Below are 20,000 nucleotides of genomic sequence, written 5' to 3'. Positions count from 1 at the left end.
TCGTTTTCTTCTCCAGGTTGTAAGCTTCTTTATGTGAATTGGTTTTCTGAAGTAAATTATATTGTGTTTCAGGAGAATCATATTGTTTTAATACCTCATTACCTGAGTAATACCTTATTATCTTATAATATCTTATTATAATACACTATCGTTTATCACACTCATACTAAAGGGAAATGGAAATTAATAAAACTTTTCATTTCCAGTGGCCTACCGTTTAAAAGTTTAGTCAGTACAGTGTATATTTAAACGCATAAGAGGAATCCACTCATGGGATTCCTTACGCAAGAAAGAACATCTAGGTTCTAGAACCACAAAATTAGGGATAAAATCCCGAAAGGAACGAAATGAAAAATAAAAACTTTTACCATCTCTTTCCCTGGATCAATTGGTTTCTGACTTTAGTTTAGCAGATAAGACATTTTGCTAGGTGAAGTTGTTTTCAACAGGTACACCTAAGACTACAATATATAAACACGAGGCAATCAATTCTATGCCTCTCGTTTATACATCCTTATTCTTCAGATCTACTGGGCAGGCGCAGCTCCTCGTCGGCAATAAAAAATGCCAACTTATAAAATTCGAAAATTAACCAAAAACTTATAATACTTAATTATATCAAAGGGAAATGGAAATTAATAAAAATTTTCATTTCCAGTGGCCAAGCTCACTCACACTCATACATGGTTAGTCCACATTAGAGACGATTTATTTAAAGATCTCTTATTTTATTCATTTATTTTGGTGAATTTCTGTCCCCGTAACTTAACTGTTTGACAAAAGAGAAACATGGAATAAATACTAGGCTTACTATGAATAATTTCTGGGGTCGATGTCTACAACTAAAATCCATTAAGGTGGTCCTCGAACTTGTCCGCAAACAAATATAAGAATAACAGTAAAAATAAAAATTGTTGATATTCATTCTTTTTCTTTTTTTTTTTTCTCGATGATAATCAAATATTCATGACAACATTTTAAGCCATCGAACAGCATATAACATTTGCTGATTAATGAAATTTACAAGGAAAGTACAGTATGAAATATTCTTTCTTTAATTTAATTTCTTTTTACAGATGAACATGGAACACAACAACCTCCAGTCTTTATAAACACTGCATACCCTTTACCATCGCATGTAGTGCAATATCAGCCAAACCAGAGCAATGTTATTGTAAGTAAATATTGTTCTTTTCACTTTGATTTTTACTGTTCTACACCCAAATATCCTGATGAGTTGCTGATTTTAATCATTAAATTGCGACTATGCTAGGAGACCACAGTGAAGAGATTTTGTTCAAACATATCATGTTTTAGAATACGATACATATTTTAGTATAATATTTAATTAATAAATTTGTATTTCTCGAATCGCTGACAGATTGCACAGGACTTCAATAATAACAGGAGCTATCAACGGACCTGACATAAAGGATATATGTACATACATGCATACACACACACACACACACACACACACACACACACACACACACACACATATATATATATATATGTATATATATATATAATCAGCCTTGAACGTCGGCCATGTCTCAATCTCGTGTGTGCTGGCACATCCTTAGCGCTGCTTCTAAATTATGTGTTATACGTGCAGCTTCTCTTTTTTCCCTTCTCTTTTTTCCCTCTTGTTTTTGTTATAAACAATACATGAGCATGTTATCAAAAATGAATCTACATACAACAAGATGTAGCTAAATAATATATGGTTTACTAACCTCCAGCCTGTTGTTAATTTCGGGGTCTAGTCTGTGTATTAGTATAGCTTCCTTAATTCTTAAATTACCCAAATTTCTTTCATTGCCCTCAATTGTGACTGTTATGCTTTTGTCGGTGTTCCGGCATCTGTCTAGATATTTTCTGAAGGAGGGGGCTCTCGTGTTCAGATGGTCTTTGATGCGGACGTGTAACGGTCCTGTTGCGCTACCCATATAGAACTTGTTGCATTTGTTACATTGTATTCTATACATAACATTTACTCGTTGGCATTAAGCTGTGTCACGGATGGGGAAGTTTGTTAGTGTGCATTGATTGTTGTCTCTTGTTCGTGCCTTCTCAGAGAGGGGCCGAAGTGGGCTAGTTTTCTGTCTAACCCTTCTCTTCTTATGGCTCTTCGAATGGCTGTAGTTATCGTCTCGCTATATGGGATATTTTAAGGAAGTATGCGTTGCTGGGTTTTCAATGTGTTCGGTGTGTTGGTCGTCTTGGGTACTTAAGCTGATTGACAATGGATCTAGGGTACCCGTTGGTTTTCAATATATCTAGGAAGTTTAAGATTTTGTCCGAGGTGTTAGCCACAAGGCTGGTGTTTGACGTCGGTGCCAGGTCGGAGAAGCTCAAACTTGCGCAATCCCAAGCAATCCCAAGCAATCCCCCGACAATCTCCACCTTACGCGATACATGATAGTGAGGGCTGGGAGCAAAGTTGGCTGCGGAGGTGCTCTGATCAATGTGGATCAGTCGAAAGCATCTGACAGGATCGACCATAGCTACTTGAAAGCCGTCCATGTAGATAGGAACTGGGACGAGATGGCGAACAGGGTGGCCAGTCTTACTCAGAAATGAGCTGAGAAGAAGCTGTCACTGAAATATCAGGCAAAGGTGGTGATTTCTTACATCGCCTCCGTTATCATTTATCGCTTGACTGTTGTGCCTTGTCCCAGTTACTGCTTGACCAGGTTGGGGCGTCTCTTACATAAATTCTTGCGGTAGGGACGCGTTCCAATGCTTAGGTGATCAGTCTTTTGCCAGCATCCTCCGAGTGGCGAATTAGATATGTCATGGCTCCTAATGTGCAGACACGCTCTTAAGTAACGTCACCTGCAACGATTTCTGGATGGTGAGCGTGTATAGGTTCCATTTATGTGGATTGTCTTTCCACAGCTCGTCTCCTTGACGGAGCTGCAGTCCTGGATAAAGAAAAGATCGGGGCTTGGTGCCTGGTACCTAGAATGTAGTCACGTGCTCACGGAGGACATTCCGGTCGGCAACTATCATGGGTAATTTTCAGATGTTCTTGGCCTGGTGGTGCTACCGAGGGGTGCTACCAGTTCGAGATAAACTCTACAAGCACTGCTAACATACAGGCTAGTCCGAGGCACGTGCAGAGTTACGAAACCGTTCTACACGCCTTCGTTCAGCGTCCAAATAGTGCTGACTTGTACGGTTGCGTCAAATAACTGCTGTCACGTGCGGGACGGATGCATTTGTCGGCCGAGTCTGTAGTGATGATCGCAGGCAAGGCAGCTTTCGTTTGCCTGATGGCTGTGGCAAAAGAGGTCGTTTGGTGGGCGAGGGTGAAAGGCATGAGGACAAATACATTCCTCTATGGTAGAACTCTCATTGATTTCTTCAAGTTTCACTTGAAAAGTAAATTGAGAGTGGAGAAGGAAGTGCTGTCCTCGACTGAGTTTATTGAAAGGTGGATGAAAGTTGCGAAAATGGCATGAGTGTATGGTACTTCTCAAAGAGGTGACCAGTGAGTCGGAGAGAAGGAATTGGAGAGGGCACTTGCTCTTTACTACTACTACTACTACTACTACTACTACTACTACTATTATTATTATTATTATTATTATTATTATTATTATTATTACTACTACTACTACTACTACTACTACTACTACTACTACTACTACTATTATTATTATTATTATTATTATTATTATTACTACTACTACTACTACTACTACTACTACTACTACTACTACTACTACTATTATTATTATTGTTCAGTAGTTTTATTTTTATAACGTGCTTTCACTTTACTACCGAGCGCAGCTCTGTGTGCCCTGGGTATGTGCTGTGGTTTGCTGTGATGCTCTTATGGTTACTGTATTGAAAGTGTTTTGCGTAGGATGTGTGCAGTGCCCTGTAGTGCAATTTTCTGTATGTTATATATATTTGTAAGTCCTGGTGTTTTTGTTATGTATTTGTCTGAATATTTTTTTATTATACCTAAGGCACCTACTATGATAGGAATTGTTTCTGCTTTTAGATTCTACATTCGAGTTACCTCTATTTTCAGGTCTTTGTATTTTGAAAGTTTTTCCATTTCTTTTAGGCAGACGTTGTCATCTGCTGGTATTGATACATCAATTAGAAAGCATTTTTTTTTTCATGATCTTTGACAACTATATCTGGTCTATTGGCCTTAATTTCTCTATCTGTGTGTATTAGCATATCCCAGAGTACGGTTGCTTTCTCGTTTTCTGTGACCTTTTCTGGCGTGTGTTTATACCATCTTTTTTCTGTTGTTATTCCATAGTGTTGGCATAGCTTCCAGTGTATATAGGTCCCAGCTCTGTCGTGTCGGTGAATATATTCCTTCTTAGCCAGGACTGGGCAGCCAGAGATAATATGAGTTATTGTTTCTTGTCCATCTCCACATATTCTAGTTACTTGTTATGTTTCTTTTCATTATATGTTTTTGGTAATTTCTGGTGGGGAGGCTTTGGTCTTGTGCAGCAATTAAAAATCCTTCAGTCTCTGCTTTGAGTCCTGAGCTTCTCAACCATTGCTGGGATTTTTCTCTGTCTATTTCTTTTGCATTTAGTTTAGCCCAGTATTTACCATGTAGGGGCTTTTCTTGCCATCGTTTTATCATGGTCCGTTGCTGTTCTAGTTTTAGTTTGGATTTCATTTGTTTTATAGCTTTTGTTGTTTCTTCTTCTTCTTCTTCTTCTTCTTCTTCTTCTTCTTCTTCTTCTTCTTCTTCTTCTTCTTCTTCTTCTTCTTCTTCTTCTTCTTCTTCTTCTTCTTCTTCTTCTTCGTATTTGTTAGGTAGTATGATTTCTTGTTTGTATTTGTCAGCTTCCTTAAATACTGAAAACAGTTTTTTGTTTTGCTCGTGTTTTGTGGCTATTTGTATTAGTTTTCCTTGCTTCTGAAGTAGGTATTGTTACAGTCCTATGGTGCTTATTTTATAGTAGTTTTCCAGCTGTATAAGACCCCTACCACCTTCTGTACGTTGTATATATAGCCTTTCTATGTCAGATTTTGGTTGATGCATCCTAGATCCTGTCATTATTTTTCCTGTCTATTTTAGATAGTTCGTTTAGTGTCCAATTAAGGATGTTGTAGTTGTAACATAACTGGGACAGCTAAAGTGTTAATACGTATTAACTTGTTTTTAGAATTGAGCTCTGTTTTTAGTATTGATTTAACTCGTCTATAGTACCCTTTCTTTATTTTTTCTTTAATTTGTGTGTGTTGTATCTTATCTAGTTCATTGATTCCTAAATATTTGTATGGCTGGCTTTCGTCTAATTCTCTTATTTCATTGGCTTTATCTAGTGTGATGTTGCTACTCTTAACTAATTTTCCTCTTTTCAGGGTTGCTTTGGCACATTTTTCTAATCCAAATTTCAAATCTATTTCCTTGGTAAATCCATTTATTGTCTGTAGTAGTGTTTCCAGCTCTTTATCATTTCTAGCGCATAATTTTAGGCCATCCATATATAGAAGGTGGCTGACTGTTTTGCCGTAACATTTGTATCCACATCCAGTTCTATTTAGCAATTCAGTTAAAGGTGTGAGTATCAGGCAGAACAGGAGTGGAGAGACCGTGTCTCCCTGGAATATTCCTCTTCTAATGGCGATGGCTTTCATTTTCACAAGTCCCTCTTTTGTTTGGAGCTGTAGCACTGTCTGCCATTTATTCATAGAGTGCCTTATGAATTTTATAATAATTGGTGCCACCTTGTTTATGGCTAGTGTTTTGAGAATCCACGTGTGGGGAACACTGTCGAAAGCCTTTCGGTAGTCGATCCAGGCCATACTGAGGCCTTTCTTCTTTCTGCGGCTGTCTTCAGTTATGGCATTATTGATCAATAATTGATCTTTACAGCCGTATGAGCCCTTGCAGCATCCCTTCTGCTCTTCTGGAAACAGGTTGTTATTTTCCAGGTGCTTACTCAATCTCTGCGATATCATTGCAGTAAAGGCTTTGTAGATCGTAGGGAGACAGGTTATAGGCCTGTAGTTTTGTGGTTTCTCCGTTTCCGTGGATTTGGGAATTAAGATGGTTTTCCCTTTCGTGAGCCATTCAGGCATTGTCTCTGGCTCTGCTAGTATGTTGTTAAAGTTTTCAGCCAGCTTTTTGTGCATTCCTGTCAGGTATTTTAACCAGAAGTTGGGGATCTTGTTGTGCCCAGGTGCCTTCCAGTTGCTTAGTCTTTGCAGTGCCTGGGTGACCTCCTCAGTTGTTAGAGGAGTCCAGAGTTGCTCAGGTGCTAAGTTCGTTGTTTTAATGGTCCTTTTCTGGGGTTGTTGCTCCACCGACCATATTTGTTTCCAGAATTCTTCCAGTTCTTCTGCTGTTGGTGCTGCAGTAATGTCTATTTATTATTATTATTATTATTATTATTATTATTATTATTATTATTATGATTATTATTATTATTATTATTATTATTATTATTATTATTATTATTATTATTATTATTCGTTATCGTTATCTTATCATCGTTGTCATCATTACCACCAACCTTTATGATAATGCTATTTTTCTGGTTTATTTTGTTTTCAGGTACAGCAAAGGGCTCCTCCAGTTATCATTTCTAATTTGATGCCTTTAGCTATCTTTTCCCTCTTATGCTGCGCTATAATACCAGGCGCCGTGGCTATTTTATACAGCAGCAAGGTAAGTATAATATGAACATTCCTTGAAAGAAATTATATTCATATCCGTATATTTTACCCATAAATATTCAAATTTTGGTACAAAGGATAATGTAAATGACTAGTAAAAGTCATGTGTTTCATAAGTTACCTAATTTATTAATATTATATTGTATAAAGCAAATTATTGAGTATATTTGGTATTAAAGTATCATGCCAAGATTTGGGAATTCAAGCGTACTGTACGTATTTTGTGGTCACAGACTGACTGCTATAGATTCTCTCGAATAAGGCATTGACACTTGTAACTTTTTGTTACTCATTCATACACACACACACACACACACACACACACACACACACACACACATATATATATATATATATATATATATATATATATATATATATATATATATATATACATATACATATATATTAATCGAAGTCTACAGTATTATATCCATTACGGCCGATCTTACCGATCAGTTTCGCACTGGGGTTTAACGGAGTGATAGGTAACACTGTACACTTCGATAAATATACCACTCTGCTGACAAATATCCAAAATTCGTCTCAAATTACGAAGGTAGAAGATGTTTAGACGCGGCCCGTTTCTGGAGTAGTGGCTCCATGTCGCACTGCCATAAAGTAACGTACTAAGAACGCACGCTTAATAGATAATAATCTTGATGATTGTAACCAGTTTTCTGTTTTCCCATACTCACTTTATGAGCCTAACAAATGTGGGCTGCAAACATTGCACCAAGAAAACGAACAGGCAAGCAAAGAAACAACGCATAAAAACAGCATAGAGACTCGGGTGTTGGGATATAAGTATCATGACAACTGGTTTGCCAGAGGACATTCAAATGATCGACGACACACGTCAGACAGCAATGATCAACAACCAACTGCTACGACTCCAACGGAACAGTGCAGCACTCCAGGAAACGAGGCTCCTAGATTCAGATTTGTAAAAGAGAGTATACTTTTTGTGACAAGAGAAAGACAGAGATGAAGTTAGAGAGCATGGTGTCGGTTTGCCGCGAGGAACTCTCTGCTGAAGTTGATAGAACTCAGCAGCGGCGTTTTACAGCGGATACTCTCGCTCCGATTGAAAACTTCTGATGAGCCTGTCAACGCTATCAGTACTTATACACCAAACCTCTATTCAACACAAGACACCAAGGATAAGATCAGCTCTGAAGAAAAATGCAGGCGATCCCAAATGGAGAAAAGCTGGTGCTACTTGGTGACTGCAACGCCAAAGTGGGAGCTGATCACTACTCCCGCATGACACGACAGAACAGCAACATTGTCACCATATATAAGGCGACAAAATCGACTGCAAAAATACCAAGGCAAACACGTTGTTAAGCATCGTCGGGAACGTCTTTGCGCGCGACTACTTAAACAATTAGGGAAAATCACTGACAGAATATACTCAGAATCTCAGTGCGATTTGAGATCAGAATGCTCTACCATCGACTGCTACAGAAGTGCTGAGAGGAAAGGCAACTTTTCTTCATCGCCTTCATCGAATTCACAAAAGGTTTTGATCTAGTCAGTAGAGATGGCCTGTTCAAAATCTAGTCTTAGCTGTACTCCAGGACTCCTCAAGTTTGTCCAATCATTTCACTCGGATATGAAATACGTCGTTCAATTTCATGGCTCTTCTTCGGAGGCATTCAACATTCGTAGCTGCGTGAAGCAGGGATGCGTGCGTGCGTGCCCCCACACTGTTTGGCTTCTTTGCAGTCATGCTGAAACATGCATTTGGGACATCAACTGATGATGTTTACCTTCACGCCAGATCAGACGGTAAACTTTTTAGTCTGTCGAGGCTGGAAGTATAATCCAGCGTGCGCCAGGTACTCATCAGAGAGATGCTGCTCACAGACGACGCAGCACTGACAGCGCATTCTGGGGAGAAAATTCAGTACCTCATGGACTAACTCTCAAAAGCCTGTCAGGAATTGAGCCTAACTATCAGTTTGAAGGAAATCAAAGTACTGGGCAAAGATGTCGAGCACCCCCTCCCCACCATCACCATCAAAACATCAAGCCGGAAATAGTACATGAATTCACCTACCTCGACTTCTACCATCGCTGATAACCTCTCGCTAGACCCCAGGTCAACAGACGAACAAGTCAAACATCGTCCGTACACACACATACACACACACTCACACATACATACATGCATACATCCGTACATACATATAAATACACACACATATATACATATATGCATACATACATATATATATATATATATATATGTATGTACGTATGTATGTATGTATGTATGTATGTATGTAACTACTTGAAATTTGGGTATATGTCTATCAGTATATCGATCAAAGCACATTCACCGTTTGGATTACCTAATGTCATCCACTGGGTCACTCTCTCTCTCTCTCTCTCTCTCTCTCTCTCTCTCTCTCTCTCTCTCTCTCTGTATATATATATATATATATGTATATATATATATATATATATATATATATATATATATATATATATATATATATATATATATATATATATGTATGTATGTATGTATGTATGTATGTATGTACGTATGTATGTATTTATGTATGTATATATATATTGCATTGTGGAATAATTATGTAGTGCCAAACAGTTAAATTTTTACCGGAAGTAGCTATTTTAAAGCATATTTTGTTTAAGTTAGGCTCAACATTTTTTATCTAAATTATGTATGATCAATGATGTCGCTATTTTCTCTGGTTGTATTAAGATTACATTATCCAAAGTACCCTATCATTTCTAAGGTATTAGGTTCTGGTTTCAGGAATTTGGCTACCATTTCTAACAGGTAGCTGTATCATAAACTGGTTGGAACTCCTCCGTAGACTCAATAAATATTTAATCGATAAAGATTGTAGAGGATAAGCGAAACAAAACACTTTAAATAAGATCACATGAAAAGGGTTCTGTATTTTGGGGTTACCTGTAATATATTCTGGCCCCATCTTGCGTAACAATGCCCAATTCAAGTAAATCAACCAGAAGTCGTATTTAAACTTCTTTCATATTTCTGCCACATCCATAACTTTCTATCAATACAGTTCACATGTAATCGCTCTAACACAGTAATCGTTCTCACAGTATATCAATTGGCTGATATAACAAGACAATTTTCAATTTTGATAAAATATAATGGCAATGGTTCTTAAATATAAAAGCAATGATTCTTAAACTGACAAATGCTGTGTGATGAAAATTCTATTCTGTATTCTGTATTCTGTTTTGTCATGCTTCACTATGACGTTTTGACTACTTTAAACATTTAGAAACCATTTTTTTTTCATTTAACATGGCAATTTGTCGTCCTCCTTTTTAGTCATCACAGCCTCCTAATAACTAATACTGAATTAGAGCACGATGGTTGGTTTGTATTGTACTGAGTCTTGAAATAAAGAAAAGTATTATTACTGATCTCAAGCTAGCATGAACACTGGCAGGTAATTTCCATAGAAACATCCTGATAAATTATTTTCTATGATTCTAAAGTTTAGGGTGAAATTTCATGTTTAACTTTTACATCATGTAACTTATATCAGTTGAAAATATACGACAATATATTTGTAGGTATTGAGTTTTGTTAACATATTTCAAATATAAATTAACTTTTATTTTATCTTCTAGGCAAACAGATTGGCCCAACAAGGAGATAGAGAAGGTGCACTAAAAGCTAACGAAAAAGCAAAAATAAACATTATTGTATCAATTGTCGTTGGTATTATTGCTCTTGGAATTATTATTGGACTTTCTGTTTACCTAACGAATAACGGTTATGAAGTCACTTATTACTATGGCAAATAATGTGTTATCACTTTTCTCTTCTCTTTTCTTTATGTTTAACTCTAATCATGTAAAATATTCTTAAGAAAAGTGTTTAAAGTTATCAACAAATGATACATTTCATAATACGTAATATTATTTTAAATATGAAACAATGATATAAATTCTAAGCAGTGAATTCTACGTCCTCAGTCTAATCGCTAGAATCAATAAAGAATTAATACCATGCAAATCTACAGATTATCTTATTCCTTTTGTATCATTCCATCCATTCATTTTAATCACTCAGCATTAGATGATGTTACACTCATTTTACACGTCCTTTATAGCATTCTCAGGAATAAAGTTTAAAATTATTTTAAAACACAGTTGTTAAGCAAAACATATTTTTAAAATGTTTCTTCTTTTCCAAAACATTGCCTGAAATCAGTTACATCCAACTAACTTAGTTTAGCACGAACTAGACATTAATTACACACACAATTACAAAACCAGTTACACAATACTTTCACAAATCTCTCTATACATGTCCACGCAATATCTTAGATAATACTTTCTACTATAGGCACAAGGCCTGAAATTTTGGGGGAGGGAGGTAGTCGATTAAATCATTGCCATTGCTCTAACGGCACTTATTTCATCCCCGCGGAGGGATGAAAGGTGTAGTTGACCCTGGCGGAATTTGAACTCAGAATATAAAGACAGACGAAAGGCCACTAGGCATTTTGTCCGCCGTTCTAACGGATCTGACGTTTTGCTGTTTTAATAGTATTTTAGATAATGGTTGCTATAATGGTTAATAATGAAACCTCCAATCAGATATTGGTCTCAAATTTTGACACAAGGCCAGCAGTTTTAGGGGCGATGTAAATAGGTTGCATCCACCTCCAATGCTCAACTGGTGTTTCTTTTATTGACTCCAAAAGAATGAAAGGCAAAATCGATCTCAAAGGAATGTGAACTCACAATTGATTGACGGACGAAATACTAGTAAACATTTTATCCAGTGGACTAACGATTCTGCCATCCTACGCAATGGTTGTTATGATGTTTAATAGGGAAAACTGTGTCCAATTGTTAACCAATTGTTAAATCTTGAGGAATATTTCTCATTGCTTTCATTAAAAAATATCTGGATTACTAAGGAATTTGATATTTCTTCTGATCGTGACACAGAATAGGAAATTGAATTCACAACAAACATACAAATTATTGTATTTTAATTTCATTTGCCGTTTGAATCGAAATTTTGCATATGTCATTTGTTTTTAAAACCACATTTGAAAGTAGTTCCTCTCATAAAGATGATTCTGTATTTCGACTAATGCAGTTTTTAACAAAACGATAACTGCATAATATCTGTAAACACATCAATATGTCAACTTCTATATTATATGTAATTAACATTCAGTGAAATAAAACATTATTTTCTTTACCAAAAATTATGTTGCGGTTTTCTATGAGATTAGGATTTTGAATAAAGACTTGTATCTTTACTAAAATTATTTTTTTCCTTCTTCTTCAGACTTTGTTTCCATTTCTTGCCGACTAACTTTCTGGCTCCTATGTCATACTGTCTACATTGATATGCCATTAAGATAAACACACTAGATTATTCATTTACAAAACCAAATTAAATTGTGTAAAAATATATGTATATATACATGCAAAGTTATCGTTCATACAGCGGCAATGCTCTCTACAATGCTTATGACGTATCTTGCTCTTCTTGCATGGACAGTAAGCCAGGGAACTTTCTCCCATAATTTTCAGTTCCTTGTCCGATCATTTCTAGTGCTGCTACAATCACTGGTATTGTAAACGCATTGAGATGCCAGATTCTTTTTTTTTTATTATCAATGGACAAATCTTCATATTTTCTGAGCTTGTCAAATTCTTTTGCCGCAGTACTATGATCACAGGGGATACTCATATCAATCAATAAATAAACTTTATCCTTTTGGTCTTTTCCAACAATATTCGGTTTATTAGTTTTGATTGTTGTGTTTGTATGAACGGGAAAGTTTCAAAGAAGCGTTTTATTTCCTCCCATACCACTTGTCAAGTTTTATTTTTTAAATGGCAATATAATAACCAGTGTAGATATTAGCTAACTCTGTCAATGTCTTGATTTATTCTCTACTAATGCTAAAACTTTACATCCAGACATTAAGTGATCCACTTTTTCAATCTCATCATTACAGAATCGGCACTTTGGATCAACTTCATTTTTTCCCTCATATTGTTTTGGTAGTTCCAGTTCAATAAGATTTAATCTTGAGTATCTAAGAAGAAACATTTGCTTTCAGCCTTTAGCCTGAGTTTTGTAGCTATAGATAGCTTCTAGTCAACAGCAGCTTATTTGCTACGGGCCATGCAAAGGTTTCTTATTTGCCATGCAGAGGTTTCTGTTCCCAACTTTCAGACAATTATTCAGCCAATTGAGGTAACAACAATTGCTACACTTCCCTCAGGTTGTTCTTCCTGTGTATCATTCATGAAATCAATTGCAAATATTTTTCTCTTCTACCAGATTGAATGAATCTTCTTACACCTCACGGGATTTTCAACGAGCCTTAAGCATCCAGTTTTTAGTAATTTCATGACGAATGGCCTCTACAAATGTGGTACTTTTGTAAGGAAGTTCAAACTGGATCTACTACTACTACTACTACTACTACTACCACACCGGGCAGGACAAGGAGAAAATGACAAAAATCTCTCAAACTCCATCACCTCCACTGCAATGGTTTGTGGTGTCAATAACAAAAATACCAACATTAACTACACCAGTTATAAAAGAAAAAGCAAAATGCAGAGCCCTTGTGTCACCATTACCACTGCTGCAGTACTTAGTGGTAACAGGAACTACAGAGAATATGTTGTTGGCACTCCGTCACTTACGGCGTCGAGGGTTCCAGTTGATCCGATCAACGGAACAGCCTGCTCGTGAAATTAACGTGCAAGTGGCTGAGCACTCCACAGACACGTGTACCCTTAACGTAGTTCTCGGGGATATTCAGCGTGACACAGTGTGACAAGGCTGACCCTTTGAATTACAGGCACAACAGAAACAGGAAGAAAGAATGAGAGAAAGTTGTGGTGAAAGAGTACAGCAGGATTCGCCACCATCCCCTGCCGGAGCCTCGTGGAGCTTTTAGGTGCTTTCGCTCAATAAACACTCACAACGCCCGGACTGGGAATCGAAACCGCGATTCTATGACCGCGAGTCCGCTGCCCTAACCACTGGGCCATTGCGCCTCCACAGAGAATATAACAGAAATAATAAAGCAGTGTATAGCGACAAAGAATAAAATAAGCAACAGCAGCTACAAATTCAAAAGTAGAAGTAGCGCCAACAGAATCAACAGCTGAAGACTTGGTGACAACAATGGCAATATCAAACCCCTCAAAGTGTCAATGAATTTTGCTCTCTCCTACAACACACACACATACAAACACACACACACACACACACACACACACAGAAAGAGAAACATACAAGGATATTCTTCCTCTCATTCTATTTCAAAGCTCTCCCAGTCGAAAACATCGCACACACGCTTCTCGTTGACCGCAGCCCATGCTGCAGCAGCAGCAGCAGTCTGTCGCAATCGTTTCGGAGCAGCCGCGCGCTCGGTCGGCGTCGTCGGCGGAGGCGACCGTCGTAGCAGAAGAAAGGAAAGCAGCTGTCCCCGCCTACTCACTGCACTTCGGCCGCGCGTCGTCCTCTTCTCCTCTCGTCCGACCGTCCGTTTCCGTGTCTCGCGCGGCGGCAGCCAGAAACCGCCTCGCTTCTTCGACCCGCACCGGATCGCAAACCGTTTCTACTCGGCGAACTCTTTTTCTTTCATCCAGCGCGCTTCTCCGCTGCTACCGCAGAGTGGCGGATTAGGACGCGTGCGTACGTACGAACGGCCGCCGCCGAAGCCTCGTCCGCTCGACTCGGCGGCAGCCGCGATTCAGTCTCCTCCTCGCACGTTTGCTCTCCGCGCGCGGCGGCGGCGGCGATGGCAGCGGGCCTTTCTCGACCGCCTTCCGCCTTCCGCTCGCCGATCGACGCGACGGAGACGCTACTACAGCGACGACGACGACGATATCTGGTTAATCCTGCCAGTAGTCATATGCTTGTCTCAAAACTTAAGCCATGCAAGTGTAAGTTCATGCCGTAAACGAATGGTGAAACCGCGAATGGCTCAGGAACCGGACCTAATCCTCGGTCCCGTATTCCTCACCGCGAGGAGAGTGGATAACTGTGGCAATTCTAGAGCTGATACATGCAACCGAAGCCGCGATCGCAGGTCGCACCCGGGCGTCGGGCCGAAAACCGCTTCCGGCAGCCGCCTCCGCGCGCTCGGCGTCGCCGCCGGTCGCCGCCGGCGCCCGCTCGGCCGGGTCCGGGGCTGCGCGCCAGTTCCCGCCGGTTGCGATAATACGGTCGACCTTCCGCATTGGTCGCGGCGCAAATATTAGACTGAGACCGATGGGTACGGGCCGTCGCAGCAGCCGCCGCGCTCCGCGAGCGGGTCGAGGCGTGCGGTGGTTTCACGCCCCTTCGATTTTGGTGACTCTGGATAACTGTCAGTACGATCGCACGGGCTAGTATCGACTAGCCTTCGCGCGACGGGTCCCCCGTGAGTCCGCCCTATCAACTGTCCACGGCCCGGTAAGTGCCGACCGTGGTGGCAACGGGTAACGGGGAATCAGGGTTCGATTCTGGAGAGGGAGGATGCGAAACGCCTACCACATCCAAGGAAGGCAGCAGGCGCGCAAATTACCCACTCCCGGCACGGGGAGGTAGTGACGAAAAATAACGACGCGGGAATCTGTCGAGGCCCCACGATCGGAATGAGTACACTTCAAATCCGTTAACGAGTATCGACCGGAGGGCAAGTCTGGTGCCAGCAGCCGCGATAATTCCAGCTCCGGTAGCATATATTAAAATTGTTACGTTTGAAAAGCTCGTAGTCGGAATTCGGGTCTCGAAAACGTGCCCCAGCACGTTCGGGGCCACGGCGCCGTCGCGGGCGCGCGAGGCGCGCGTCCGCTTCTGTCGTCCGTTCGCACTTCCGGCCCTATTCGCCGGTGCGTGCGCGGTCGGGCCGCGGAGCTCTGCGCTCATCGTCGCTGCGTCGGCCGCTCCGGCAGCCCGTCTCCGCCTCCGCTTCGCCCCGTCCGGTCGGCATGCGAGCGTTCGGCTTCGCCTTCACCGGCGTCGCCGTCGCCGCTGCCGCCGCCGGTTCGCCCGCTGGGGGGAAACAAACGGGGCGGGCACCGCCCAGGGCGTCGCCGTTCGCACGTGTTGCGGTAGCGCGTCCACCTCCCGGTCGTTTCGGACCGCACGGTTCCTCCGAGGGTGCTCTTCGCCGAGTGTTCGAGGCGGCCGGTACATTCACTGGGAAAAAATTAGAGTGCTCAGAGCGACCCCGCCGGCTTGCATACGAAAAGCATGGAATGATGGAAAATGGCCTCGTCCGCGCGTCATCCGTCGGTCTCCGTTCACGACGAGGCAATGATCGAAGGGAGCGATCGGGGCCACTCGTATTGCGACGTTAGAGGTGAAATTCTTGGATCGTCGCAAGACGCACTGCAGCGACGGCGTGTGGCAAGCACGTTTTCCTCGATCAAGAGCGAAAGTCGGAGCCCCGTCCGGTCGAGAGACGGTCACGACACGAAAAAGCCGTCCGCCGCTGCTGAAGCCGGCAGCGGCGAGGAGTCGAGAGTCACAGGAAAGGGCGCGCGCCGGGGAAGCGGCCGTAAGCGACGGGAACAGCTCGCCTTTCGTTCTCGCTGCTTCTGCTTCCGGCCCGACTAGCGAGCGCGCGCCACTCGATCCTCCGTCTCTTGCAATGCCAGACCGTTATCGCTGCGACACGCTTCGGAGCGCCGACAGCTGCAGCAGCAGGGAACGCACCCTCCGCCGTTCGTGCGCACTCTTCTGCCTGCCTGCCGCCCTCGCCGTCGTTGAGAGTCCATATTTTCTCACAATCTTCCTGCCTTTTCTTGATCTTATAATAATAATAATAATAATAATAATAATAATAATAATAATAATAACATCGAAAAATACCTTAGGAATCAGAACCCAGGTTCGAAATTTCACCAAGACACCTGATGAAGGCTGGAGAGTATATCAGCCGAAACGTTGTGTTACCAACAAACAAAATGAGGACAAATATCCGTCAAATGTAAATAATGTAAATAATGTACATAATTCCTCCTCTCTTAAATATAGAACTGTATTAGTAAAAGAGAATGAAAGATAGTAAAAGAGGCAGTAATATACATTGATTATGTAAACTAATACAAACTTACAGATTTAATGGTTTTTATTTTTTATTTTATTGCATCATGTATATTAATTATTTGTAGTTTATTTTTATTTTTTATCCCAATACTATAATTTTAGTTTTTAATATCGTTTTTTAAAAACTATACACGGTATAACAATATATATTTCTTAATTTTCTTAGCGTATTAATAAATTCAAATCCATCAACATGTAACTATTTCGGTTGCACTCTAGCCCTGGTGGAACTTTACTCAATATTATTCAAAATGCTATTTTATTCTAATCTTCAGATGTATTCCAATCTTTGAATTTGCAATTATATATTGGTCTGAATTGAAACGTACGTAGGTGTTATTTTATATCCTTACCAACTCTTCATCTATTTATCTTTCTATTTATCTCTCTCTCTCTCTCTCTCTATATATATATATATATATATGTGTGTGTGTGTGTGTGTGTGTGTGTGTGTGTGTGTGTGTGTGTGTGTGTGCCTCAGGCACATTCTCAATGTTGGCTGGACCTCAAAAATTCCAGACACACAGATCCTGAGGACAGCTGATATCTTGAGTATTGAGGCGATGGTGCACAAGCACCAGTTACGTTGGACTGGACACCTTATTAGAATGAAGGATAGCAGGATTCCTAAGCAGATGCTATATGGAGAACTTGTGAATGGAAGGAGACTCCGGCAGAAACCAAGGCTGCACTTTAAGGACTGTGTCAAGTCCTCATTAAAGGCCTATGATATGCAGGACACTGACTGGGAGAACAATACCTGTCATCGCCACGGATGGAGGAAGCAGGTTAAGGAGGGGATCGACACTTTTGAGAAAGTACGTATCCAACATGAAGAACTTAAGCGAGCTGCGCGAAAGTGCACGGCTCGTATATTGAATGGGGAAAGCTTAATCTGCAATGTTTGCAATCGTGTATGCTTATCAAGAGCAGGGCTCATTAGCCACCTACGGAGCCGCAAATTCAGAATATAAGTTAGTCTTAGAGCGCACAATGTTCCTGAAGGTCGGCAATGGTCTTCCTCGGTCACGAGTGGACGGCCATCATATATATATATATATATATTTTAAGGCAATTTATATAAAACGTTTTGGAACGTGCTCCTACAATCTCTAGCCAATTTAGGTCATATAAAATATGATACGTTCATTTCTTTCTTGCCTGATAAGTCCAAAATAAATGTACAGAACAAGAAGGTAAACGAATTGTAGGTGTTAAACATGAAGCTGCCGTCTATAACTTAGTCATACATGACGTGGTTTGAGCAACAAGGAAATGATTTCGTCATGATAACGAAACTCACTCTGACGTCGGTGGAAGTATCTCACACGTCACTGGTATAAGTTTACTGCTAAGTACATGTTCAATAGGTATACTGTGACGGATAACGCAAGCAGTTTTACTAACTTTCCTGGATCTTACCATTTTATTTTCTTCCTCTAAACTGCAGCTACTGATTAAAAATGGAAATTTGTAAGTACATATCATTGACTTCTTGTAATTGTTCATTATACATTCCCGGCCATGTTTCTGACGGTTCCTTCAGGCAGTACATGAAAGTGAATTAAAGAATTAAAGAATATATGTATATTATATGTGTGTGTTTGCGTGTGTGTGTGTGTGTGTGTGTGTGTGTGTGTGTGTGCGTGTGTGCGTGCGTGTGTGTGTGTGCATGTATATTATATATATATATATATATATATATATATAGTTGAAATTTATAGAAAAACAAAATACGAAGATAAGTGCATACAACAAGCAGGAATGACACTCGGGAAGCTGAGAAAGTATTTTACGTTTCGAGCCTACGCTCTTCAACAGAAAGCAACACGCGGAAATAAACAGTGACAGAATAAAAAACCTTGGTGAGTTAGCGGTCAATAATAACGACTGTATGTGTGTATATATGTATATATATATATATATATATATATATATATATATATATATATATATATATATATATATATATATATATATATATATATATATATATATATTATATACGCTTCGTTTTCCTATCATCATTGTAAGTTTCTTTATGTGTACTGGTTTGCTGAAGCAAATTAATTTGTGTCTCGGGAGAGTCATATTGTCTTAATACCTTATTACCTTATTAATAGCTTATTATAATACTTTATTATCTATCACACTCACCGGCTCGATTTCCACTCATTTATTATTTATATTTATTCTTCCAAAATTTTCGTTACTTTAGCAGATTTGTTATGGGATGTTGACTCTATTCATTATTGCCGCTGCGTCCTGTTTTGAGACGAATAAAAAGGAGAAAAAAGTTCCAATAACGAACAGACCCAACATACATTGACAAGGTTGCAGACGCAACGAAAATTTGGAAGCAAAAGATATAAATAATAAAGGAATGGAAATCGAACCGGTCAGTGTGTTAGATAATAGGGCATGAAGAAAATATGACTCTCCCCAGACATTATACACACACACACACACACACACACACACACACACACACACACACACACACACACATATATATATGACCCATTGTTATCTAGAGTTTTGAAAGGAATGTGACACCACAACGGCAAAGTATATTGCAAAGAGGGTGGGTGCATCAAGGTCTCCCTGCTTTACTCCATTTTCCACAGCAAAAGATTCAGAAAGCCTACCACCAAAATTAACCCTAGCTCTCATATCCTGATGCAAAGCCTTGACCATGTTTATAAACTTTTCTGGGCAACCAATTTTCCCCAGAATTAACCACAGAGCACTTCGATTAACAGTATCGAATGCTTTGCTCAAATCAACAAAGCAATGGTACATATGTATATATATATACACTTTGAATATAATAAGCGTAGAAAATTTACAGAAATTTTCATATCGATGACCAGCATGTGTAATAAAGTCAATAGTCAACATATTTTCATATAAAATAGTGTACAAACAATTTACGTATCTATACACCTTTAACAGGACATCTTATATGCTGGAAAGGGCAGTTAAAGCCCAAACAACGAATAAGAGCAATTTCAAAGGGAATGAAAATAAAAATAATGTTTGTAGTTACCCTCAGACTCGAGTATCTGTATCAATAAGCAAATAAATTAATTTACTATCCGCACTTCAGAGAGGGTACTAAAATTATGCATTAATTTTAGCGACATCACTGAAGAAGTACGGACGTCAAATTAATAATAATTCCTTATTTCGAACTCAAATATTTACCTCTTTTTAA

General features: G+C 39.7%; 2 protein-coding genes and 1 pseudogene across 3 annotated transcripts in view; all 3 read left to right on the top strand.

Moving 5' to 3' along the window:
- LOC106883197 (uncharacterized) overlaps positions 1-11,918 on the top strand; it is a 40,755-nt gene extending 28,837 nt beyond the window's left edge. For both annotated transcript variants that reach the window (XM_052975736.2, XM_014934119.3), the window contains exons 2-4: positions 1,077-1,174; positions 6,551-6,664; positions 10,321-11,918. In XM_052975736.2, coding sequence (XP_052831696.1) covers positions 1,077-1,174; positions 6,551-6,664; positions 10,321-10,497 — 389 coding nt within the window. In that variant the 3' untranslated portion in view covers positions 10,498-11,918. The remainder of the gene's footprint in view (positions 1-1,076; positions 1,175-6,550; positions 6,665-10,320) is intronic.
- Positions 11,919-14,573: 2,655 nt separating this feature from the next.
- On the top strand, positions 14,574-16,146 carry LOC149136878 (small subunit ribosomal RNA; annotated as a pseudogene).
- A 1,939-nt stretch (positions 16,147-18,085) lies between these two features.
- The window catches only part of LOC106883198 (uncharacterized), a 20,094-nt gene continuing 18,179 nt past the window's right edge, over positions 18,086-20,000 (top strand). Inside the window, exon 1 of the mRNA XM_014934120.3 lies at positions 18,086-18,256. Within this exon, the coding sequence (XP_014789606.2) occupies positions 18,247-18,256 (10 nt within the window). The 5' untranslated portion in view covers positions 18,086-18,246. The remainder of the gene's footprint in view (positions 18,257-20,000) is intronic.

This window comes from Octopus bimaculoides, chromosome 2, assembly GCF_046866305.1.
Source record: "Octopus bimaculoides isolate indiv1 chromosome 2, ASM4686630v1, whole genome shotgun sequence".
Taxonomy (NCBI): domain Eukaryota; kingdom Metazoa; phylum Mollusca; class Cephalopoda; order Octopoda; family Octopodidae; genus Octopus; species Octopus bimaculoides.
This window is presented reverse-complemented; position numbering and strand designations above follow the sequence as displayed.